The following is a 26,654-nucleotide window of genomic DNA, read 5'->3' as shown; positions in this document are numbered from 1 at the left end:
GAGCAGACAATGAATACTGAGAGAGGCCAGATAGAACTATGGTATCTAAATGGATATGATGGTCAGGCCCAGCACAGATGCCAGGACCAACAAGGTGTTGTTATGCTGATATCCATCAGACAGAGGTGTGTTAAACCTGCTCCTGTGCACCCATCAAGCTATTCCTCAGGGTGAGCTTAATGACGTTCTTTCTTTTGAGTTCAAAGCTAGTGTCAGCAGCTAAGCGTTACAGGAAAAGAGGACTTGTCCTGACCCATAAGCAGTTGGGCAAAGTAACATCATCTGGGCTTCACCCTTTCAGGAAAACTGTTGAAAGGCAGGCAGCTTCTACAACTGACTTTTTGGGCTGGTGTGTTTCTTGTACAGCTTTCACTTGGTACACTGCCAGGCCTGGTTCATCCTTACTCTTGCTGTAGCTTACTTCAGACTCAGCACTGAGGATCAGTAGTTTTGCTATAAGTAGCCTTTGTTAGCAATGTTAGCATAGCGATGGGTACAAGATACAATTCAAAAGAGGAAGACTTGATGAAAAGAGCTGGAACAGCCAGGAAATGGGTGCTACCACAGGCATTTCTCCTAACCCTCACTGATTTTCATTTTGAGAGAGTTATATTTGGGGAAGGTTGTTTTTTGTTTGTTTGTCTAAAATAAAAAAAAAAAAATCTTACCCTCCTTCATGGAGCTGCTGCCCCAAATGTTTTTAGATCTAGTGTATGGCTGCCCAGTCTACCTTGTCTTGTTAGAAACTGGCTTGATCTTCAGCCTTGGCAGATCCTGTTGAGAGTCTGTGAGATCTATTAGAAGGGTCTAAGGTGATTCTTTGGTATGAGAGGGTAGGCATTTCCCAGCTTGCTAAATGTCACCTGTGACAGTGCAGTGCTTGGGGTGTGCTCTATCAAGGTTTGACCTGCAGGCAGTTATGGCATCCTGGAAATGTAAAGCTGGAAGGGGCTTTAGGAGATGAACCTTCCCTTTTCCTGGCAATAGCACCATGCCAGCCATTAGCGATCCTGTTTCATGTTTGTTGTTTTGTTGCTGCTGAGCCTTTGTAGCTACTGGGACTTATGTAGCCAGAGCCGGTTCCTCTTGGGGTTGTCTCTGTGAATTTCACCCACCCAGCCATGCAGATACAAAGCATGTGGACGAAGTTTGCCATTGAGCCTGTCCCTCAAACGTCCCTGATTAGTCACGGCCAATCTGCAGAAAACCGTGGGAGGAGCTTGGCCAAATTTGCCAAGGTCCTCTGGGGTAGAGTTCAGCAATCTGAAGAGCTTGCCTGGTTACAAGCAAGGTAGTCATGCAAAGTGACTCAAATGAAATTATCTTTAATGTCGTTGAGTGCTTCTTCTCATTACAGTTGACAAGATAACTTGCTGGCTGCTGTTGTAACGGGGTTTTACTTTTACATGGCTGCAGTGTTGTGAGGTACAGAGAAGTGCTGAGGAGCAAGATGCCCTCTAGTGCAGTCCAGGCAGCATGGCTCAGTGCTCCCACGGCTGGTGATAGTGACATCACTGCCATACTGGGAGCAAGTGGCACAGCTGGGAGATAATCAGAGTAAGCAAAGCCTAGCAGGGACCTTTGCTTTTCAGCTATAAGTGGTGGTTTCAGCCTCAGATTGGGTTTATGGAAAGCAGCATGAGGTTTGGTTTAGAGAAGAATTAAAAAAAAAATAGTGCTTTTGAAAAGCAATTTGTTTCTGCTTTCTGTGATTAAGGCTTCCAAATGGAGTTGGTCAGTTCTGCAGTGCAATCAACAGGACTGGAAAAAAATACCAAGTGAAGTAACACAGTGGCTGTGGTAAACATGAACTGAGGCCTTGGAAATAGCTAATGGCATACCACAAAAGAGTCTCCTTTCACCCACCACAGGCCATGCCAGCAGAAAGCACTGCCAGTGCTGGCGTCTAGCAGAGGAAAGCATCATTTGGCTCCCTTTTTTATTTCATTACTCTTCCTGCACTCCCTCCTGCTCACAGCAAAAGCCTTTCCAGTTGTAAAGAAGTGAATTAACTGCCTCTGTGTCAGTGATGGATGAGGCGCTTTCTCCCCCTTCAAAAAGGCAAACCGTGCTGGTGAATGCAGGCCAGCGAAGTTGAAAAGTCCAAGCAGAACAGGAGAGCTCTTGGGGTGACCCAGCTGTCAGCCAAGACACCCTGGGGATGGCTCCCACTGGTGCCCTTCGAGCAGGAACAAAAGCCACTCTCAGTGTGTTCACCGGGCCTCAAGGCTATTTTTTTCTTGTCTTTCCTGCTTTCAATGGACTTGGGCACATCCCTTAACACACAGCAGCCATTTGTGTGGGGATCACGGAGCCTCAAAGGCTTTCAGAGGGTGCTTTTCCACCCTGCACAAAGGAGGGTTAGTATGCCAGTACTTGGGAGATCCCCTTTCAGGCGTCCATGGCTAATCATATTAAAGGTGACCTCGTGGGCAGCGCTTTCCATTGTTGCCATATGTTTTGTCCAGTGTTTGAGTGATGTTGTGCATTGGAATGTATTCATGCATCGCCTAATTTAATCACCAGGCTTAATCCCCTCTCCTGTTCTACACCCTTAGAATTTACTAGCTCCTTTCTAGCCTCCCGTGCATTGTCTGGGTCTCCTTCACAACCCAATACCGATGCCTGGAGATACTTTTACTTATTTATTTACTTTCAAAGTATATTTAGAAAAAATTATCTCAACAACAAGTGCTGCACCCTCTCCAAAGGGTGAGTGAGCACAGTAGATGTTCTAAAGGGGCTGATCCTTTGTCCCTTTGATCTTTTTCTTCCAGCTTTTCCATAATTTAAGGATTAGGCTCATGAGTCTAAAAAACCCAAAACAAAATACTACAAATGGAAAAATGACTGAGAAAGCGGTGTGTCTCCTTTTAATATTGTTGGAATAAATAACTAATTTTAAGAACTTGACTGTCTCTGTAAAGCATGGTATTGGTTGTCTTTAAAACTTACTGCTTTGGTACAGACAACTGCAGATCCAGGACTGACTGGGCAAAATTAACCCAACAAGTCTGGAAAGTGTGATTTATGCAAAACTCCTGCAAAACCAGAAAGCACTGCAAGAGTTGCCATGCTCCACAGAACGCAGGCATTTCTAGGGAGCTTTACAGACTCTCTTTTAAGGTTGGTTTCTAAAGATTTTTCTAAGACTTCCCTGCCCCAGCTGACTCTGCCACATAGAGGCATATGTTAAAAATGGGAAACAGAAATTCAGTTGTGTTGTGACTTGCTTTAGGAGTGGATGGGGTCAGCCCTAGCAAGGCAGTGATGAGATTTTAGGATGATACATGATCAGGTTGCTAGTATGCTGAACTCTCAGGGGCAGGAAACCTTTTAATTTCCTTGCACTTGCTGAAACAGATTGTTAAATAAATACCTCATGCTTTGGTTCAGCTCTTAGATTCTCCTTCTCTGTGTACAGCATGCTGGTACCCACAACTCTAAACAGTGGACTACATCCTGGATGTCTATGAAACCTTAAACATAGCTTGTACCAATTTAACTGAATTACAGCTTTAGGTTTCCATTGCACACACAAGTTTCTTGCAGCCGAGTTCTCGCACATTAGCTTGCTGATCTTCTGTGACTGTGTGTTATGGTTTGGGTTTGATAGGAGGAAGGGGGAGTGACGCAAAAGATTGCAAATTTGTGACTGGTTTTAAAAATTGTTTTAAAATATTATGTATCTTCATCTTGAAGAAATGCAGTACTGCTTGGAAACCATGGCTACTGAACATAAACTGTGTTGAGCCCCTTACACATGTTGAGTAACTGTGTGGAATAGAGGGTTATAAACAGACTGCGTGTTAAAATGACCCTACCCCCTGAACTCCAGCCCAGAGATCAACAGCAATGCCATGGGCTCCAGCATCAGCTTTGCCCTAGAAAAATACTTTACATGTTACCCCTCACCTTCTCAGAGGAAACCTTGCCAGAGCCCTTTCTGAAGCATCTATGTGCAGCTGTGTCAGAGCCAGAGAAAAACAGCTGGCCATGGGTTAGCCTGAGGGCAGGGTGCCTGTCCCACTGCCAGTGGTCTCTGGGCTCACTGGGACAAGTCGCCTGGCCCCTTTCCGCTCCTTCTTCCTTCTTTTTCTGTGACGAAGGAGCTGCAAGGTTCCTGGGAAAGTGTGAGCAGGAGCAGGTTGCTGCCAAAGGAATTCAACCGAGCCACAGCCAGCCCCTTCCTGGGGGAGCCTGGCAATTGTGCCAACAGCAGCAGCTCTTACTGTTCGTGGGAAGGGGCAGAAATGTCCTTGGAAAGCTTTGGATCTCCTGCTCGTGTACCAAACAACTGTGCTTAGATATGCCACAAGATTTGGTTAAGTAAGGGAGAGGAGGTGATGGCACAAAGTCCACATCTGCCTGGGGAGGAGGAAGCTGGCATTGCTATGGCAGGATGCTGGGTGTCATTTTATGACATATCATGGTGTGGAGAAGATGCTCTGTGGAAGACAGGGGGCTGAGTGCCTGTGGCAGGAGGTGCTTTCCCATCCCATGCTGCTAAGAGTATCTGGTGGAGGTTTAGTGAAGGACACAGCTGAGCTACTTGCAGTCCTGGCAGGTTGTAACAAGCTGCAAGAGAATCCAGATTGTCCCCAGAGAACAAGCAAAGCTCAAGTTAGTTGGACGTTGGGACTGACAGGTATTTTGTAGCAGCACCCCAAAGGATGGAGGAGAATGGCATGGCTGTCAAACTTGAGATCAGTGTGGTATGATCTGGGTATTCTGCATCTTCATAGTCCCAGCTCTAGTTTAATGGCTTGCAGATATAACTAAACCTAGAAATACTGTTGTGATCTCCCTTGTTAGCTGGCAGAGCTCTTATCACTTCAGCACAGGGGCTGTTCATATTTTAATAGGTTTATCTCTTGTATGGAGGGTATTACAAGCTTTCATCTGTCTTCCAGTGCAGCTCTGCAGAGATCCCTCCAGCCATGAGGCAGTACCTGGGTGCTGAATTAATGTGTGCTCCTGGGTTCTCAAAGCTCCATTAGTGGCTTAGCAGGGGAAGCAGTTAGCATTAACAAACTTAAGAAAATAGGATTTGCTCTGTTTGATCTACCCTCGGCTCCTTGTATCCTCCCAGCAGCAATGACAAAGACTGGGCATATTATGGGAAAACTCAAAATAGTCATAGGCAAGACACAAATTAGGCTGATTTGTAAACTGTATATCAGCATCCTCCAAGGTTTATGGGGTGGAGGGAAAGTTGTGCTATAGTCAGGTGCAGTAGAAGGTACCAAACCATTTTTTCTCCTGCCACGTGCACAGACACATCTACACCCACAGCTCTTACCTTGGCTTTCCTGTGACTTGAGCCATTTGAAGACAGTGCAGTGTCCCATCTTCCTTCAAGTAACCACTGCCCTGTGCTCCATCGCTGGTGTGAGGCTGGGGCAGCTCCCAGAATCCATCCAGCACTTTGTGAAGGGCTGTTTGTCCCCTTGCTTTTCATCAAATGAACGTTTTGGTGTTCTCATTCTCCTTTCCATTGAAGAAACTGCTGTGTTTTCTTTGTGGTGCTATGTTCCTTAGCAGAGCTGTGCATCCATCAGTGGTGGATCTGCCTTCTCTTTGGGAGCCACTGACTTTTGCATTGCTTTCCTCTACTGACTGCAGGCTCTCACAAAACAGTAGGGCCAAGTGTGAAGCTAAACTTCAGTCAACTTAAACCTAGGGTCAGTAAGTTGAGACATGTTTTCAGACATGACTGTCAGGTGTCTGAAATAGCAGCAGGTGGGGATAATGACTTGTTACCTATAGTACCCTCTAATAACAACATACCATGCAGTGAGTTTAGAGAGGGTTTCAACTTGATTGTGTCACTTTTCTTCTAAAGCAGATGTGGAACACACCACTTGCTTAAGTCTTTCAGTCTCTCATATGCCATTTTGGGACAGAAATGCTTTTAGTGATCCCTTTCTGATCAGGCTTTGTTTTTGATCATCAGATCAAGATGGCATATATATGGACTTCCATACCATCCATGCTGCACAAAAACTGGTGTTGGTCCTGTAGAACCTGTCAAGTCTTGGGTAGGACCAACCAGCAGGCTGCAGGCACTGCAGCTGCACAGAAATCCCTGTCTATTTGGCTGCTGACACTTGTCATTTTAAGGGTACAGCTGATGTAAAACTTTCCCTAAAATTTCTCTCCTTGTTAATAGTGAGAAATATTTTCTTTTTTTTTATGGTTACTTTAACTCACTTGGTCTGTTTGCTCTAAGGTTTTCAGAGAGGTTGATGTATTTGCTGCTTAGCCAGCCCCTGTATACAGTGAGCTTTCTGGCTAGTCCCAGGTCACTCTCAGTCCTGGGTGTCTGTGGCAGGTGCTGCTGGTGTCTTCATGCTCCCCTTCTCTGGGCTCTGCACAAGCTGCTGGTGCCCATGGGCTTTGGCAGAGCAGTGTCAACATCTGCTTTTCACATTTGTCTTCTCATGCAGCAGACCCTGGTCTTGCATGTTTCTCTTCACACCAGGTAGAGGTCCCTGTGCTGTTCCTTTGGCCTCTGGCTGTTGGCCTCTGGTCTCTCCTGGAGAATTTTAACTATGATAAGGTATGTGATGTCTGAGTGCTGCCCTCCAGCCATCAACTTCTTCATGGAAAGGGAAACTTTGCTTGCCAGCAGCTCTAATTGCTTTGAGAAGTGTCAGTCCTGTCTCCCTAGTTGTTTCTGGGGTTGTTTCAAATTCCTGATGGTAATCTAGCCTCTTAACAGCCTACTTGATCAGCCTCCTCTCACAGATTCCTGCTTTCCCAAGTGAATTTACATATCTCCCACATGAAGAAGAGGCCTTTGAGACAGGGCAGGATCCAACTGTTCCCCCATTTCCCGTAAAGCCTGTAGTCATCATCAGTCTTCAAAACGCAACAATTTTCTGCTGCCCAAAGCCTCTCATCCCTGTTGAGGCTGGTAAAACCCAGCCTGTGAAGGCTTTGATATTGCAGAAGATGGAATCAGGGAAGTTGTCTTTTGTAAGATCACTGCCAGGGCTGGGAGAAGCACAAGATCCTGGAGTGCTTTAAAAAGAGGCTGGGAGGTGGGCTCTGAGTGACAGAAAATGGCTAAGCAGTGAAATTTGGCATGTATCTTGTTAGTGTCACAGTTTTTTATGTGGCATTTCCTAGGGATGTTTTGCTTTTATTTTAAAATTGATGCATGTTTAGAAAATACTTGTAACTTCATTGACAGTTCCCTAGTGGTCTAGAGCATGCAATGCAGTGTCACAATTCATTGACTTATGAAGAAGGTATTTTTAATCCACCAATATAAACCCTTTGCAATTGTATAATCTGTATTTTAGTCCTGTGGTTTCCTAATGATGCATCTAGAGAATGAGCTCATCCAGTTTGTAAATTATAAAGTGAATGGAAGTATTCAGCTCTTCCTTCTGCATAAATCTGGATCCATTTCTTCATGGATTGTGGTTGAAACCTCCAATGCAGGCAAGTGTGAATGCTTAAAAATAAACTCATTTGCAGTTTATATTTTTGCCAAGTGGTGAAAGTTGGCTCCTGCGCCATCTTTCCTGAAAGGCTCTTCAGCTTTGACTTGCAGCACTGAAATAAAAGCCATGGGTGTGATGCCAGCTTGTCATTTTGGTGACAGGATCTGCATGTCTTTGCAAAGGATCCAGCCATGCTTCTTCCTGGGTTTGCTGTAGCACCCAGCCACCTGTAGCAGAGGTTTTGGGGACCACTAGACAACAACAGAGCAGCCTTTGTGTGTGCTAGGGAGCTTCACTCTTGTCATGGGAGGACCCCAGAGTCCTTGTTGTATCGCAGAGGAGAAATCTGAAGAGCAAGACCTGCTGCAGCCTGTGGGATCATTTAGTAATAGCCTATTGTGTCTTTGGGAGCCAGGCTGGGAACCCCTGACTTGGGAGATTAGTTTAAGAAGGGGAAAAAGCTATCTGCTGTCTTCCATCTTCTCATGCCAGGGATTCACTGGTTTTGCATGCATTGTATGCAGTTGTATAATGCAAGCAGCAGCAGAGGAATAATATCAGAGTAAACTATGGGATTGTAAGTTGGAAATGTACAGTGGGAGCTGAGTAATACCCCAGATGAGTTTCAGCTCCTTTTCTTAGGCTGGATTGAGTTTTGGGTTGGCATTGTTCTTTAGCCACATGCATGAATCTTGTAGCCTGTTAAAAGAGGTAGTTTGCTGGCTAATATCCTGAGAGGGAAGAGGTATAAGAGAGGTGTGTAGCTTGGGTGGTGCAGAATAAGTAAAACTCAAGGTGATGTATTGTTCCAAGTAAGAGAGAACTCTTCTGCACAGGGGAACTCTAAACTGGAAAGTAAAGCAGGAATGGAGAGGAGGTCTATCATGATTTAACCACAGTTGACAACTAAGTTCCAAGCACCTGCTCATTCCCTTTCCCCTGCTCCAGTGGGATGGGGAGGAGAATCAGAAAATGGTAAAACCTGTGGGTTGAGGGAAGAACAGTTTAATAACTGAAGTAAAGTAAGATATTATAATAGTAATAATAGTAATATTAGTAATAATAATAAAAAAAATAAATAATACTAATAATGCAACATCATCTCACACCCAGAAGCTCCAGGGTGTGCAGGTTAGCTGGTGGTGGAGCATGCTTGCTGCCTAGCATGTTCCATCCTGCTTCTTCCTGTGCCTGCTCTGCATTTCAGTCTGGGGGCAGAGATGTCTCAGGAATGGTGACAGTGAAAGGGTAGAAGAGCAGCTGTCAGTGATGTCCCCTTCCAAGCACCCTTTCCCTGAAGAGCAGGCTTATGGGACAGCTGATTTTACCTCTCTGCTTTTGTCTGTCTCATGAGGATGCTGAGGGGCACAGGGCAGCAGGGACAGCTTCAGGTGCCTCCTAGAGAATTTAAACCTTCATCTGGAAAATGTGTGTTTAAGGATAAAGAGGAGTTCAACTGAGGAGGCAACGAGTGAGATGATGCCAGTGTAAGACCAGTTCAGGACTTCTGACCAGTAGCAACAGCAGTCCATAATCAGGTGCTGAGATTGGCCAAACATTCACTATCTGGAAAGCCAAAAGGGAGGGACCACCCCAACCCAGTGTGAGAGGTAACTAGTTGAGCTGGTAGCAAATTTCCTTGTCTTTCCACTTTTTCCACTGTAGGGCTTTTGGTCTCTCCTTTATTATCCCCATCCTGTCCTTACCACATGTTCTTCAGCCTCTACCCAGAGTCTTTCTCCAGCAATTTTGAAATGCAACACAAATAGAAAAGCTCGTGGAAGAAGTGCTTCGGTCTCAAGAGCAGCTTCTTTAAGTGAAAACACAGCTGTGAGGTTTGCAGCCTGCGCTTGTGTAAGGGCTCGACCAGCCTGCGCAGCCAGCACTGCTGCAGTCTTTCCAGCACGCAGGAATTGGGAAATCCATTGTGAACAAGATTGAGTTTGATGGCCTGCGTGGAGGCAGATGGATGTATTTTTAAGTGACGAGGTGCCAGAAAACTCTGTGATTACGTTACTGGAGCATGGCTCGTTTTTTGTGGTTTTAAAAGTGAGTGTCAGGACTTCAGGGCAATTTTTTTTTTTTTTGGGTCAAACCCGAAGCTTGGTCAAGGCATAAAAATCTGCTTGATGACTAAGTTTATTCTTAAAAAGCTTTCTAGAGCTTGCTGGAGAGAGGAGCCTTTATTCCAAGAGGGAGCTGATACCAGTCTTTTTGGACTTCCATGCAAGTGGGGTTAAAACTGAATGAGTACCAAGGGTAGAAAAGAGCCCCTGCCTTTCAGGATACTGTTTTCAGTGTAATCTTTCAATCCAGGCCCCTGGTTTTTGTCTTGGAGGCTCATGTTCTGCATCTCCTCCTTGCCCTGGGTGCACTCTTTATGCTTGAATACCCCACCACATTGGTGAAATTACCTTGAAGGGTTATAACCGCGGCTGGCCGAAGCATGCCCTTACATTGCCCCAGAATTGGGACATCTGAAATCTTTGACCTGGTTACTCAGCTGAACCGATAATACCTCTGACACAGTGCATGTGTAGAGAAAACATTTTGTCTGATGACGGAGGTTTGCAGCTTGAAGCCAAGGCTGGGAATGGGGGGATCCAAGCCAAGCCATTTACTCAAGGGGCATGCAGAATTTGCCCAGTCAAGTCAGGATAGACACTGGCAGCATTTCAGCAGCCAGAAGCCTGCTCCTCAGGCTCTCTCCTTGTTGGAGCTACCAGACTTTATTACATGACGGAGCCCCTAATTGCTGCAGGTCTGAAACTTTAAAACACAGACAGCTGCTGGCTGCACTGAAGCCCAGGCAAGCCCAGAGCTCTATGACAGTGTTAAGCACTACTCCCCCTTTCTGAAAATCCTCTTGCTGCCCTTGGTGAAGGAAGCCCCAGATGTAGGCAGCTTCCCCAACACCCCCCACCAAGGCCTATCTGCCTGAGCAGGGCATTGGATGCCTGCAGGGATCAGGTGGCACAGAGCTGTTGGTGCTCTGGAGGGCAGCTGCCCTGATCCCTTCTGCTTTGGCTCTTAAGTCTGTGTGTGCTGGTTTGGTGTCTGCTCACCACTGTCAGGGGGGTGTGTGGGAACCCTTTTGTGTAGATGAAGCATGTCTGTGTCTGATGGATGGAGGAACAAGGAGGGGCATGGAGCATCCCACTGTCAACCAGCTGCATCCTCTCCTGGATTTAAGGATGTAGAAAGTGGGAGGATGTCCCTAATCTGAAGAGTGGAGCCACTGCACAAATAAATGTTACGTGTGCACAGTCCTCAGTGCCCAGTGACCACTGTAGGCAGGAGATGACTTTCCTCAAGGAGGTGGCACATTCCTTTGCTCTGTTGACCAGTCACAGCATAGCGTACCCACACCTGCTTGGTACCTTTGGTGTGATACTGCCCTCCATGGAGGCAATGATGTCCTGCTCATCAAACAGCCTGCCCCAGCCTGTTTGAATTTCTGTGCCTTGCTCCTCTTCTGTTTGGGTGTATTGCAATTGCGTCTGGTGGCAAGCAAGCCTATCCATTGCTGTATCCACACAGATCCCAATTACTCCTTTTGACAGCTCCTATTCATGCACCTCCCTGTGCCTCTGACATTTCAATTATTGATGGGGCTCGCCTGGTAGGCAGCACTCTGTTCTCAACATGGCTATGTTCCAGCTCCCTTTCTCATTGAGTTCACACACACACCATGCTGAACATTTCTTTATGTGCAAAGCTATTGAAGTGGAAAGGGATCTGTATTAGCGTGTGAGCTCCAGGGCTACACAGCTGAAGGGGCAGTGCAAGCCAAATTGCACTGCAGTACAGCACTGGGAAATTTCCTCTCCCCGTCCTCTCCCAGAGAGGCCCAGCAGTGTCTTGTAAAATGAAATGATCTGTTACATTCAGTGGTGAAGATCCATTGATCTGGTGAGCCTTCCTCATGATGGGGTCACCCTGCACTTGCATTTGTGTTAGAAACCCCAGTCCCTCATTGCCCCTGCAGGCATAAAATCTGGTATTTTGAAGAGCGGTGCCTTTTGTCTTGGTATTAGTTTGTTTGCCGGCTTTGCAGCAAGCCTTTGTATTCTGACAGGGAGTACTAACATACAAAAGAAGGAGCTTCAAAGCAGCATGTGGTGTTGGAGAAATGTCAAATTGGTTAAGAGTTAAAGCTGTGCCAGAGGGACAATTGCAAAAGTCTGCTTGTTTTGTAGGGCTTTGTGTATCTGGGAGGCTCCAGATGCTTCATGACATTGCTGTAGCAGTAGTCATATAGAAGGGATGATGAAGTGGTCAATCAGCTCCCGACACCTCTCCTGCCCCTAGCTTTATCCTGCAATCTTCTTAAAATCAGAAGTAACGAGAGGTTTTGTGCTTAGTGAACAAAAGCAATAGGGAAGGGTGGCTGCTGGAGAAGATGAGACCAGAGAGAAGCAGCAGTGTAGGATGTGCTGGGAAAGGACACTTGAGTTTTGTTCTTTGAGATCTATGGCAGCAGGTGCCTCATAGATTAGGTTTGGCATGAGAGGAAAAATCTGTGGAGCAGACCTTCCAAAGCATGGCGGTGCTGGGGAGTGTAGGTGCCTCTGCAGCTGAGCATGGCTGTGCAGAAGTGAGCACGTCCTTGAGGGTGGCCAGTGGAGCCCTCCTGCAGCTCCAGTGACAGGACCCAACTACATGATACCGAGTGGTTGTGCACAGCCTTTTCAAGCTTAGTAGGAAGCTTACAGTCTCTGCATCCCAGTGTGCCTCCTGGCAGCACTCAGCTAGTCCTTCTCTATCTGTCTTACCTGCTCTCTTTCAGTGCTGGGTTTTGCCTGGGGTCTCTGTCCTCCCTGCAATGACCAAATGCCACCGACTCAGTGGTTGCACAGCCAGAGCTTGGCTGTTCATTCAGGGTCTGTAAGAACTCCTCGCCTGGGTGACAATCCCAGGTCTCCTCTTTCTCTTCTGGCAGGCCATGGTGGTACATCAGCAGGGCAGATCTGCACAAGAGCATGGTTTTGTGCACCTGTGATAGCATGGCTTGCCTTGAGCTGTGGTTGCTGTGACAGACCTCTAGTTCCATTGTCTGCATGTGACAGCCTGACCCTGACATTTCTCTGAGTAGGGCTTTCTTGTCACTGTGAGTGAGAGTAGCATCCTCTTGCCTGACAGTATTGCCCCATATGGTTAAGCTGTGTATAGTTCCTGTTACACAGGGCTTGCTGGCACTGGTGAGTAGCAGAGGCAGCTGAGACTGCCAAGCAGGGTGTGTTTTATTTGTCTGGAATACCATAAGCAGACAAAAAAGGGTTAAAATAACAGAAAGTTGAAAACCCATTATCTTTGGAACTGTGATCTTTCCTTTTTTTGGGTAGGCAGGTTCCATGGGACCCTGTCCCCCCTGATAGTGGAAAGGTCACCCTCTCATACCTGATTGCCCAACAGCTTTCCCTGACAGCCTGTCCAAACAAGGCTGTTTTCCTTCCCAGCCCTTTTCCTTCCTTCCCTTCCCCTGGACTTGAGCTGGCTTAGCCCCAAGTGGTGCTGGGGGCCCTGAGCCCAGGTGAGCTGTAAGCAAAGATGATCAGTTATTGCAAGCCCAAAGCCCACTTAGCTGATTGCTGCAAACAAGAGAATTAGGCACTCCTGAGTTTGTCCTGATCAAAGTTATTGCTGAAAGTGGCCAAAGTCACACTTTTGCCCAACTTGTACTTTCCTCTGTGTTTCTTCTGTAGCAATTCTTCAGTGTGGTGCCCATTTCTCAAAGCACAGGATTAGGTAGAGCTGTGCCTGCGATGCTTGCTGTCCCTTTCACCTCAGAGGCACTTCCTGATGTTCTAGCAGGAAAACTTTGGAAAACCTGTCCCAGAAAAATGGCTTTGAATAGTTCCTAGTTCCTCCTTCAGTTCCACAAACCAGGGTAGCTCACCTGGGAGGACTCTGGTTATGGACCATGTATGGCCAGCAAGATGATCACTTGTCTCCTTTGTGGAGATTGCTTGTTTCTTGCTGACTTCGTGCTCCCATGGGGTAGCTGCCATGTGCCATCCTAACATCTGGAGAGGCTGGAGCAACTGCCCAGCCTCATGGATCTCAGCCAGAAGTGTCCTCAGCCCTGCTAGTCTTGCCTTAGACACCGATCTCCAAAATGGATGTGAGTAATCTGCTAAGCTGTAATAAAAGCAGAGCTTGCAGGAAGGGGGAAGTTGTGGGGAGTGTAAGAGGTTGTGTCTGAACAGCAGCATGAATTGTGATATGTGTACCATGGGCATGTGTTACATGCTTTTGTAGGAGTGTGTGTTTCAGAATGGCTTGCAGAGTTAGGGGCTTAGAAGTCAAGGGAGATCAACTGAATTTGGCCTCAGCCTGGCACTCTGTTCTTAGCCTGTATCCAAGATGGTGAATTTTTTTATTATTTCATGGTATGCAGTTTTATTTGGGTCAGTGAGAGCACAGTGTATTATTTTGCTATCCTTTAGGGAAGAGAAAATCAGTGCACCATCTAATGATTCAGCACATGGGGTTTCTTAACATCCTACAAGAGAAAGATGTTTTAATTCTGTGTTCATTCCTGAATAAGCCATTAATTTGAGTTAGCAATTTCCTTGGAGCCCAGAGGAGAGGGCTCTGTGACCAAATGGAGTGGCTTAACACTGCTTTCTCCTTCTTTCTCTGTTTAAAAAGGTTGGGCTCATCATAGCAAACCTTCGACTTTTAGCCCTTGCAATGGACACCACAAGCTGTTTCAAGAGTCCTGCATGATCCAGCAGTGGTTACAGCCCTGCTGTTAATCATCTCTGTGACCCCTAAAAAGCCAGAGTGCTCAGCACATAAAGACTAGCTACCTCTGAAGGATGCTGCCCCTCTTACCCAGCCTGCTGTCTCCTGGTCAGGGTCTACAGCCGTTTTGCAGAGCCCAGGGGCTGCACCTCATGGCTGTGGGAGTTATACACTGGTCTGGGGGCCAGCAGCCTTCCACTGGGGAATGAGGGGCTGCTTGGTGTGCAGGGCTGTTGCAGGGCTCAGCCCTGAGCTGTTTTCTAGGCAGTTCAGCATATTAAAATCACCGGAGACATTTTCAGCAAAAAAAGTCTCCCCACAGAACTGTTCTGTTGCTTGTTGAAAGAGGATTAATTTTTCCCCCTTAAATAAAATGAGCCAAGTTTGAAATCTGAAAACCCTTGCCGAATGCCTTCTTGGAGCTGCTAGGAAAGCAGCTTCCAGGTCACATCATAGCCTCCTGCCGGATGCAGATCCAAACTGCAAACCCTTCTAACAGCTCTTTAATAACTCTGCACAGAAGGAAAAATCTGTCACCTTTCCCTCTGTGGTTTCTCCTCTGTTTTAATGCACTGAAGGAATGAGATGGAGCCGGGAAAGGTTTCAGAGAAAGACTCGTGGGAACCACAGCTGCCGATGGAGAAGACTCTTTTCTTTAGTGTTTGAGGGGAACCGCAATTGCTTTGGTGAAGGGTGGTGTGTGTGGGTGGGTTTGGAGGGGTGAACTGTTATGACCCATGCATTTCAGAAGAACCACGAACACTTTATAGTAACAAAGGGTGGAAAAAGCAAGAGGTTTCTGCAATGCATGTGACTTTTCCCTGAGGTTTGGAACTCCACAGTATGTTCCAGGCCATGGTGTTTGCGTGTCAGTCTCGGTGAGTTAAGCTTTCTCCCACAAGCCTCGCTTGAAGTTGCTGTGATGACTGAGAGCCTAAAATGTTGCTTTTTTCCCCCCTTCTCTCTCTCTTTTAATTCTGCAGCTGAAGCTCTCATTTACCTTGGACCAGGAAAGTGGGATGCCTCAAGGTTGTTATATCTATCAGTACCGGGACAGCAACAAGTAAGTCCTGCGGAAGATTGCGCGCAGCAGATAGGGGAAGGTGCATTGAAAGAAGACTGTCCTGCCTTCTGGCAGAGGGATCACGACTGCTTGTACCACTTAAAAGTAGATTAAAGCAGGCTTAGGTCTTGACCTGAAACTGGGAACAGCTCCGATAAAGGCCAGATCCTTAAAAATGTATGAGGCCCTGCAATCCCTTTTTTTTCTGCAGTGTTTGAAAGCTGCTTTTATTTGGCTGAAAGGCCAGCTTTTGCGTACCACAGGCTGTGGCAGAACTCACACAGGCTTTGTCCAGGGATATTTGCAACTCAGACCCTGCACTGGTTTGTGCTGGGGTCATGCTGAGAGTGCAGACTGGACGTAAACATCCAAAGCCTGCAGAGTAGCCCTCACCTCTGCTCAGCTAGATACAAATGGTACCCCATTCTTGTCACTAAAGTTCATGAATGGGTTCAGAGTGGTCTTTCATTTTTTGTACTGTAGCCCCAGTGCAGGCATGTGCTCTGTTTTTGTAAGGTACTATGTGATATTCAAGCTTTGGATGTGTTTGGAGAATGGAGTCCTCAGTTTCTAGGTATTCTGCCTATTTTTACTAGCTGCTGTAGTGAACTGGCACCCAATGCTATTTCAGATCACATTCTCATTATCAAATTGACAGCAGTAGCACAGTTTAGGATATTTCTGTGTTTGCTCTGGGATACTTTGCCTGAATACCAGAATGTCATAAATGCATAGCCTGTTACCTCCACCCATGTAGTTCTGCTTCTTGCCAGTTATTGAATGTTAACCTGAAAAAAGAGGGCACATGAAGTTGTCAATGAATGGAATAGCCTGTAATTAGATCTGCTCTAAAATTCTGATAAGAATAGTCCCAGTGAGGAAGAGGGACATTTGCAAATAACATTTACCCCTTTCTAAGCCAAGAAATCTCAGTGTTTAAACAAGAAGGGAGATAATTTCTGGGAGCATCCTTCCCACCTGTGGATGAGCAGTTAGCACAATTTACATGGTCCCATCCCGACTAGCCTGGCCATGGAGGCATGGATGAGCAGAGCTGATACCTGCAGCACCATCAGGATAACAGGGAAATGTGCAGTTCAGCACCAAAGCATAAAATCAACAAGGAAAGAGTGTTTGGTTTTGAGATTTTTAAAGGCAGAGGCACACAATGGACAGAGAGGAAAAGAAAATCCCCAGACCTATTGGGTTTTTTAAGAATGTTTATAGATCCAGTGTTTCTAATTGTGTGGTGTATATCTCAAAGATCAGCAGCTGCAGTCTTTTCTGCTGCAGACCCTGCTCTCCCTGGGCTCCAGTGGGTGTTCTATGCCATTGTTTGAGGAAACTCTTGGGATGGGAGTGGGGCTATTTTGTTTTAAGTGCTAAGGCCAATAGCAGTTCCACTTGGAAACCTTGCTTTTAGCTGTGATTCAGCATGTGACAAAGTAGCGGTAACATGTTGGCAGTTGTTGATTTAGAGATGTATGGCTGTGACCTGCATTTATGGCAAGCATGGGAGCTGAGCCACCCCAACCCATGCCAGCCAGGATCTCAGGCTGGAAGAATATGGTGTGAGCAGGATGAGTAGGATTGCAAGTAAACCCAGACTTTGAATGTGTCTGATGATCCAAACTACAACTATACCTGCAGGCTCCACACTTTATATTTTATAGCTTGCTTAACCAGCCCAGGGGGAGCAGGATCCCATTTCCCAGGGAAAGTCCTGCTGAGTCTGCACACATGCTTGTCCTCCTAAACCCTGTTTATGCAGCCCAGCACCTCCAACAGTCCTTGGCCAGTGAACTGAAGAGAGATGGTCTGTGCTAAAGATGGGGTATTCTTGCAGGTATTGTGCCCTTGAGCCAAATGTATGTTTGGTTCTAGTTGTACCCTGGGTGATTTTGGAGGAGCTCATGTGCGCTGCAGCTTTATTTGAGCATTGCATTTGAATAGTGTGGTGAAGTACCAGTCATGGGTCCTGCTTAGCTGAGCTGAGATTGCACTTTTCAAGCACTGGGGCTTTCATAGGGTAATTTAAATATCTGTAAAATAGCATGGCAGTTGCTGTGATAATTTTTTCTTATCAATTTCTAAGGGTGAACTGTAGGCCTTGTGTTCTCCCAAGCCTAGTCAGGCTTTGACTGTACTCATGAGGACCCAAGGGAATAATGGCTCTTCCTCATCCTTCTAAAGCTCTATCTAGAAGTTAAAACAATGTAACACTTGTGTCTGAACCATTTGGAGCAAATATTTGGAGCCATTTACACCCCAGAGAAGAAATGCTGGTGACACACTGCAAGCTTGTGCGTGGGAAAGACTGGAAATGTGCACGCTGGAGCCCAGCATCCTTGGCAGAGAGTAAGGGCTGGGACCCATGCCGGGGACAGACTCGTGGCAGGAGTGCAGGTGTGTGAAGCTCCCAAGCAGCAACTCCAGCAGGAGGAAGCTGAGGTGATACAGGTCAACGGGTATGCATTCTGGCCTAGGGAGTGTGCCCGATGCCCCAGAGATCTGTGTGAGCAGGAGTGTATGTCACAAGGGTCAGTGTCACCCAGATTACTACAAGAGTGTCCCTTCCCCTCCAAGTGGCAAATGCTGTTCCAAGCTGCAGCCAGACGGGGCCACCGGAGAGCAGCAGATACTGGCCTCCCACTTGGAACAAAGGACTGCAGCATTGCTGAAAGTGTAATTACCAGAGCAATTAAAATTTCTATTGCTTAGGGTAGAAGTGCAAGTACTATGCGGGCTCTTACAAGTGCAATCAATTGGAATTTGTTCTGTTTAAAATGATAAAACCCTGCCAAGAAATCTTTGCAGTTTCCTGTTGCTTGCCTGCCTGCAACAGCATTCGCAGTGCTCGTCAGATGCCCGCTCCGCTATTGTACCCCAGGTACCTGGCACTTTGGGGATACCAGACTCAGTGTAGTCTTGGGTGCCTTGGACCGAGAGCAGAAGAGGTGCTGAGCACCCAGCTGCTCACCCTTCCGTCCACTGCCGTAATATATTGGTATCTTAATGGTGCTTGATGATCCCAGTAGCCATCCAAGTGGTGTACTTAGAGCTGTATGGAGCAGAGAGGCTGTCGCTGCCCCTGTAGTCTCAGGGGTGTGACTAGGAAACATGACTTCTCCCTTTTTTCCCTGGTCAGACCCAGACACTTTCATACCCTTGGCTGCCAGTCCTTCCAAGTCCTTCAGTCCTTCCTGGCCCCAGAGGAAATGACTTGACCTCATGCAGAAGCAAGCAGTCTGCTTTCTCATTTTTAAGCAAAGTTACTTAAATTCTTCCTAATGTCATTCAGTCAGTATAATTGACAGAGCACAGGGCTGCTGCAAGACAGCTGTTCTGCATTGGGAGCACTGTGCTGTGACACAGAGATGACCAGTGACATGCACTGGATGACGTTCAGAACAGGAGCATATTGTCAGCCTCCATGTGTCCCCAGAGCAGTCACATAGAACCATAGAATGGTTTGGGTTGGACAGGACCTTGAGATCATCCAGTTCCAACACCCTTGCCATAGGCAGCGACACCTTCCACTAGACCAGGTAGCTCCAAGCACCATCTAACCTGGCCTTGAGCACTGACAGGGATGGGGCATCCACAACTTCTTCAGGCAGCTTGTTCCAGTGCCTCACCACTCTCACAGTAAAGAACTTTCTCGTATCTAACCTAAATCTACCCTGTTTAAGTTTGAACGCAGTGCCCCTTGTCCTATCACTACAGTCCCTGAGGAAGAGGCTCTCTCCAGCATCCCTATAGGCCCCCTTCATATACTGGAAGGCTGCTCTGAGGTCTCCACACAGCTTCTCTTTTCCAGGCTGAATAGGCCCAACTTTCTCAGCCTGTCTTCATAGGGGAGGTGCTCCAGCTCCCCTGTCATCCATGTGGCCCTCCTCTGGACTTGTTCTAACAGCTCCATGTCCTTCTTATGTTGGGAATACCAGACCTGTATGCAGTACTCCAAGTGGGCTCTCATGAGAGACACCCAGGAGAGGAGAGCTCTGCCATCCTGCAGTGTGACTGCAGCATGAATTGAGTGTTGAAGGTGGGACTGGCTTTCTGCCGCGGCCTCTGTGCAGGCTGGGTTTCTCTGGCCCTGCACAGGATCCAGTTGCAAAACCCAGCCAGGCAGTAAAAGACTGTCAAGGCCATTCATATCCACTATGGCTCATGAATCCCATCTTATAACATGCACTCACCAGTCCTCAGTCTAGGAATATGATACCGGCTGTACTGAGGAAGTGCCAGCTGCCTGCTCTGGAGCCTGCCTGCTTGGTGTGGATGGTCGTATTCTTGTGGGCTGCCAGGCAGATGGAGGGACGAGATCAATAAAGGTCATGAAAGACTTCTTCCATCCTGCATATAGGAAGAGCCAAAGCCAAATTGGGATCCCCTGGAAAGAAATTAATTGTAAAAGAAATAGTGTCTTCTGGCTGTATTAAAGAAATAGAAGATTCAGTATGTTTTCTGTGTGCTGTTGCTATCCAGATGCTTCTCTGGAGACTTCTAGACTCTGCTCACCTACCCACAGCGAGCCAGACCTTTCAAATGCCTTTCTCTTTCCTCCCAATACTCTCTGATTACTGATGCAGTGCTCAGGGTCCCTGCTGTCCCACACCGGCTGAAAAACTACAAATTCCTGTTAAGATGCATTCTGTTACGTGGGCCATACTTAAAGTGCTCCCAGTTGGTTCTCCTCTAACAGTTTTCTTGCTCCCTTAGCCTTCAGGTATTGGTCTCTTTTTGAGGTCCCATCCTCACATCACAGACACCACCATTGCCAATAAACGAGCTTGCAGCTCGCTAATGAATTTCATTTTAATTCCTTGCTGCAGCTGGGGTTTGTGTCAGGATTACGAATTTGCAGTGGGGGCTTTCATGTTCTCTTCAGAGTAATTTCTAAACCCAAAGAAGCGGCATCTCACATGGAAGCACTTAGAGACTTCTTATAAAAGCAGTGTTGGAGTATTGATTGTTTTTTCTCTCCAGGGACACAGAGTGCTACAGATAAAACTGCTGTGCAGTGTAGCCACTTGCGGGCAGCACCACACAGCTCTTTAGCATGAGAAGTGAAAAATAGCTCCAGTTGAAAAGAAAAATGGTGCCCCCTTTTTATGTAGAGATCAATGATGCCTGGTGCATTGGATTATCACTTAAAACACCAGGACTTCAAATGCCAGGGTGCATGCACTCCTGATGCTGATAGGCTTGTAATATATAATGCTGTTTGGGTTACCAACTGAGCTCCTCTGTGCAATCTTTTCATAAGGTGAATGTAATATCTGCAGTGATGTACCCAACATTACATCAGGAGAGCCAACCTATAATTATGCTTGAATTGTTTGAATGGGTTATTTGTCACTAACACATTAGCTCACTCCATTTATTGCTACCATTCAAGGCTGCAGCAGGTTTGGTGTAAACAAAGCTTGGGTGGATATTTGGGAGGAGTATTTTTCTGAGTACAGCAAAGCAGAATTCTTTTTTGCTAGGAGAGCTGTTGACTGGGTGTGCTAGGAGCAAAATGCGTAAGGCAGTTGATATGGCATAACTGATGTGTTTTAGATGCACTTCCCAAGTGTACAGCTCATGTGTTGGACTTTATCATGGACATGGATTTTTTTTTTTTGCAATGAGCTGGCAGGTTTACCATGCTGTGTTTTGTTCCATATGAGAAATAGAGGCTTGCAGAGTGGGTTGTTTGTACAAGGAGCTGCTGCACAGATCACAGTCACTGGGTGCCTAACCTGCCTTATTACATGGTTGTTTCATGCATGCACCCCAGCAAAGCAGCACTACATGTATTGATGTAAAGGAAGTAGTCTTGTCCCTGAAGGCATCTGCTCTTCTACTTGGTGATCAGCAGATACGTGCTGTGATCTACTCTGATCCACATGGCCAGGGAAGTCTCTGAAGGTGACATCTTCTCTTGTTTGTCTTGCCTGGCAGACTGGGATTTCATGGGGGAAATCTATATACATGTAATCCCTTGACATGACAGGCTGGGGTGAATGCTGTCTAGTAGGAGCTGGACAAGTTGTCTTAGCTGGGACAAGGTACATCCTGCTGCACCATAGTTCTCTGGGTGCACCTCTACGCATCGCTGGCTTTCTTCAAGCATTGACCAAGTCCTGTTCGATGGACTGCAGGCAGCTGAGCTGCCCTGTGACTCTTGTGGTAAGCTGTGTGAGGGTTTAGCTGTCTTTGAAGGCTACAGAAAAGCACTCCATGTGGTTGGGGTAAATAAGCCTGTGTTTTAATTGCTGAGAAGTAATACCACCACTGTGATTGTAGCCACCTCCTGGGTCTTAAGAATAAGCTGTCCCCCAGCTGGACTTAAAACACTGCTGAGCTCTGGTGGAAGTGTTGTCTATGTGGATGAGAATAGGATTGGAAGTAAAGTGCAAGCCAGGATATGAGTTCACAGTGCCCAGAAGATACACTCTGCAAAAGCGAAGACTAAGCAGGTTGGAATTTTTCTTTTGATATTATTCTGTTTGACTTATTGACTTATTGACTGATCTTTACTATGGTCATCAAGTGATACATGTCCTTCACCTGCCAAAGGGTATGCACTGGAGTTGCCCAGGCAAGGCTGGTGAATTATTCTGCCACTGTACGCAGAGATAACCAGTCTTCTTGGTTATGGCACTGATTCAGTGTAGGGTTAATTATCTGGAAGTTGACCTTTAAAACTTAAAAAGATGTGTAGTCCTTCCTGCCTAAGGTATGAACTCAGTTTTCTGTATGTCATAACCAAGTCTGCTGAGATGTATGTTGCAAAAATAGCCTTTATCACTTGAGACTTTGAGGAGCAGACAGTTGTTCCTTTCTTGCTGAAGGGACCCTATGGCCACTTCTAGGTGATGAAAATACAAAAGATGCAAAAGGCTCTACCCAGCTACTACTTAACTCCTTTTTGTGACACAGACATGCCTCCTCCTGCCACCCTGCTGCTTAATAGCAGGTTTTCAATCCAGCAGTGCTGTAGAAATACTAACTGTCAATTCCTTGGAGTGTCAGTGTGATATGGGGACTGCAAATGGAAAAGGTGATCAAGGAAACTAGCCTTTCCCCTGAACAAGTAGATGGGATTTGAAGATAATTTTAACCCTTCCAAATGAACATTTTAAGCTTTCTTTGGTGGCATACACAGTATCCCACATTGGCCATCTTTCTACATCTTCAAAAGGGTACCAGAACAGCCAGTGTGTACTCCCACCCTCAAGGGGGAGAAGAACTGAGCTGTTAAACCTGGATGAGTGTGGGACCTCCCTACTCTCTAGGTTTAGTCGGGGGAGTTTGTTGTCTTTCCTGTTTCAGAGTGTTTGCTTGGAGAGGAGCTGTAAAACCTCCCTGTGTCAGTGTTAGGTATCTTGGTATTCAGTAGCAATCAAATAGGTGAGAAAAACAGCTGCAGTTGTAATTGGGTCAGAGATGCTGTCTCCATGTGTCATCCCTGGAGATCTGTTTACATACCCATTTGCTTAACAATGTGGTTAGAAGTCCTCAGCAGCATTTCAGCACCATTTCTCTGGCCTGTATATATGCCTGATATGCCCTAGGCAGTGAACTATATATGGACTAGAATTGCCAACATATGCATCTGGTTTTTCTTAGTAATCCTGAATCAGATGGTTCTGTGAGTAGCCCTAAGGTACATGGGAAAGAGTGAACAGTCAACCTTTCACAAGAAGCACTTCTCAATTTCATCTTGAACCCATGTTGCTGGATTGATTCTGTGTCAAGGAAGGCCCTCTCCTGAACTGAGGTCTGGCTAGAAAATCACCAGACCCCCAGCTATCCATCTCCCAGGAGGATTTCTAGACATACTTTTCCATAACAAATACGGAAAATGAGTCCTTGTTTTGGCTTAGTCTCTGTGTCCTTGAATCGATAGTCATAGTGCAAGAGTGACTTCTCTACCAGATGTAGGTTTTGCTGTCCAGCCTGTGATATTATCAACAGGCAAGTGCATGTGCCACCTTTTTTTGCTTTGTTAGGATGTGTTTTAGGTGCAAACTAATGGTGTGAAGTTGCATGCAGTGGCAGACAGTGTAGTAAGACCAAAGAATGATGAAGGTGATGAAGGGGATGCTGAGTACTGCGAGCATGGGTTGTGTTGGTGGTGGTGGAGGATTTTTTGTTTGTAGATAGACCTTCCGCTCCTGCTTGCCAACCTGATCTTTGATCTGCAGTCTCCTCCTGGAGAGAGCAAGGGCTTTCAGTTTGCCATGGGCAGGACCTCTATGGTTTGTTCAGCACTAAGTACCTTTGTTTCCCAGGGGATCAGCTGTGTAAACTGGAGTAACCCAGGTGGATTGTCAGTCACTTGGGATTGCTCTCTCATAAAGAGCTACTGACTGAAAGCTGAAGCATTCAGACTTGAAGTAAAGCACATAATTGAAAGTCAAGATAGATTAACCACTTGCAAAATGTCCAAAATGAAGACCAGGGAATTCTTTTTCTCTAAAGGACCAGTGCAGCTCTGGAAGGCATTTTAGACCCTACAAGTCAGTGGATTTGATGGAACAGTAGCTACCTGAAACCCTCCAGGCACAGGAGGTCAGCTGCTGGAATAACCCTCCTAGTCTTAAATTCCTGGCACACTTCACTGTGTTAACATAAAGGATCAACTCTGCATTGACACCATTCACTTCTTGCAAAGCTGGGTTTTGCCAGCTACTGGGCCTGGAAGAACAGAACATTTGCTTTGAGTCCTGCTCTTTCTCCACATACTCTGCTTAGCTGGGTATTCAGTGTACCTTATTATTTGAAATTATGTCCTCACAAATCTGAGGGTGAGAGTGGAAGCATTTCTCCTTACCCCCTCCAAGCAGCAGTGGTGAGCAGTTCTACTTTTCCAGCAGTTGTTGTGCTTTGTTCTGAGTCTTGCTGCTTTTCAGTGTTTTTTCCACAGTTCAGGACAGCAAAATCAGTCTGGCAACAGACTGTTCTCTCCATACCTACCTGTGTCTTCTCCATTGAAAAAAGGAGCTTCAAATCACAAACATGTTTTATGCGCTCAGCCCCTTGCTGTGTCAAGGTCACCCTGAGTGGGGTTCCTGTTACAGCTTAGTATTTTCACCTCTTCCAATTTCTCATGCGTTAGTCAATCTGGAGCCTAATGGATCTGTAACCTGACTTTGCCGATTTTATCTGAGGCATTCCCAGCAATGTAAGAGGATTTGGGCACAACTCCCTTTCAAGTTAATGGAAAGATCTTGCTTGGGAAGAACCTGCTTGAAGATGTGAGTGTCCTTTGCATTAATGTTTCCATTAATTTTAGTGGGAGATGTCTCTGAATTCCTTAGATCAGCTTTGAGCATCTTAAATTTTGTCCTTCACCTCTCATCCAAAATGGTGTTGATGACCAGAAGCAACCGTTAAATGAGCAGCATCATTATTGGCCATGATGTCCTGCAAGTTTTTCTTCTTCTGTTGATGTATCTGGAAATGTCCCTGTTCTCTGGTGACCCTACTGCCCCCTTCATCAACTCACCACAACCAGGGCAGAAGGTCCAGGCACAGCTCTGAACTCAGAGGCTGTCCCTTGCATGGTCTCTGACAAGTCACATCATCTGTCTCTGCTCCACCTCCATCTGTAAAGCAGGAAAGATCAAGACTCCTGGGATTTTTTTATTAGTGTTTATAAAACACTTTGTGATCATCAAACAGGAGGGAATAGTGGAAAGTGAATCTATATTCTTGCCACTCAAGTCTTGGTTACTGGTTACTTGGTTCATTTGGCTGGTACAGGCAGACCTGCCTACCTGCCCACATGTGGGGCAGAGCCCAGCCTGTGTTTTAGCCTGGGTAAGGTCTTGTCTGGCTTTATTGCTTCTGTGGTGCCATGCTACTCATGGCCCTCATGAACTAAACAACCTGGTATTCCCTACTTCCCCTCCCTCTCTCCTTGCTCTCTGCCCTCCAGCTCCTCTGTTAACTTTGACATTTGAACACAGCAGTGATTAACTGTTACTGAGCATCTCCCACTGATCAGATAGCTGCTTGTTCAGCAGACTTCTTGCCTCCATCTGGGCTTCCAGTAGATATTTCTTTACATCTCAGACTGAGCTAAGCAGAGACCAACATCCCCACTGCTCATCACATCCCCCTTTCCCCTAGTGAAAGCCAGCTTGTACTAGCTCCTGTACATGTTGCATCTCTGGCATGATCTCATTTTGCTCAGACAGTCCAGCTTAAACAGCCAGATGTGGTAAAAGAGTTGATGCAAAACCTACTCACCTCAACACAATCAGGTTAGTGAGCAGCTACACATGCAGTTGTCCTGACAGACAAGAAAGGACACACGCTGGCTTGGCCATACTGGAAGTACCCCTAGGAAGGACTTTGTGGTCAGATACGATGTAGAGAGATGGGGAGGTAGCTCTGCTGAAGTATAACAGGGCACCTGCTAGAGAACTCATCTTAGTTTTTCATGCTTTATTTGAGCTCAGTGCTCATTTGCAGTCTTTGCTGCCAGCCAGGCATCATCTGGTGTGGTGCCACTTGTCTGGTGACATGGGGCTGGGCACAAGTGTCCAGGTTACAGGAGAGCAGGCAAGGTCCACCATACTTAAAGAGATCTGGTGTGACTTGTTTGCAGTGTAAAGCAGGAGAGGCTGGGAGCAGGCTGCCTGTGCTCACACACCGGGCCAGCCCCAGGTCAGTTCCAGCCCCCAACAATTAGCAAGACAGATTGAATCTAGATTGATCTGTCCCAGTTCCAGCAAGAAATTACCCTTTCCTTCTGTCTCCATGTTAAAAGGAAGGAGACCTTGTCATATATCTGGATAAATGGGAAGAACATGGCAAGGTAGAAATAAATGTGCTAATGCATAGGAAGAATCATTAGGACAGAAAGACATTGGTGCAGCGGGGCTGCAGCTGATCTGCATCACTGTGTTGAAACTCTGCCTCATGGTACAGCTACTGCAAAAGGCAGAATTCAACAAGGGCTCTGCTATTTATTGCACATTTGCAGATGTTGCAGGGGAGTTCAGAGAGGCAGACTCTGGTTCAGAGCAAGAGTTTTCCAGGCTGCACCGATAGCAGCCTGGACCAGTGTAATGATGTTTGCTGCAGGGAATTCATAGGCATTGCCTCCTGGTGCAGTTGTTTGACAAATGCACTTGGGTTGCTCAGACCTTTGCAGTCTCTGTCACCATCAAGAGAAAACTGGGTTTGTGGGAGAGCAGAGAAGTGACATGCTGCTTCAGTGAATGCACAGGCGCAGGAGTATGGTGCTGAGCTACGCTGGGGTTTCTGTAAACCTCTTTGGAGATGAATTTTTGGAAGGGTGAAAGGGACAGGGAGGAGCAGGGGATGAGTCCCTGGCAGAAACTAGTAGAAGATCAAACTGCTTCATTCTGTGTCACAGC

General features: G+C 46.4%; 1 protein-coding gene across 3 annotated transcripts in view; it reads left to right on the top strand.

Annotated features, from left to right (window-relative positions):
- Window positions 1-26,654, top strand: part of DIS3L2 (DIS3 like 3'-5' exoribonuclease 2) — a 205,184-nt gene that overhangs the window by 148,039 nt on the left and 30,491 nt on the right. For all 3 annotated transcript variants that reach the window (XM_031043063.2, XM_005142298.3, XM_031043064.2), the window contains one exon: window positions 15,188-15,267. In XM_031043063.2, coding sequence (XP_030898923.2) covers window positions 15,188-15,267 — 80 coding nt within the window. The remainder of the gene's footprint in view (window positions 1-15,187; window positions 15,268-26,654) is intronic.

This window comes from Melopsittacus undulatus, chromosome 6, assembly GCF_012275295.1.
Source record: "Melopsittacus undulatus isolate bMelUnd1 chromosome 6, bMelUnd1.mat.Z, whole genome shotgun sequence".
NCBI lineage: Eukaryota > Metazoa > Chordata > Aves > Psittaciformes > Psittaculidae > Melopsittacus > Melopsittacus undulatus.
Note: the sequence above shows the minus strand (reverse complement) of the source record. Positions and strands in the feature narration are given on the sequence as shown.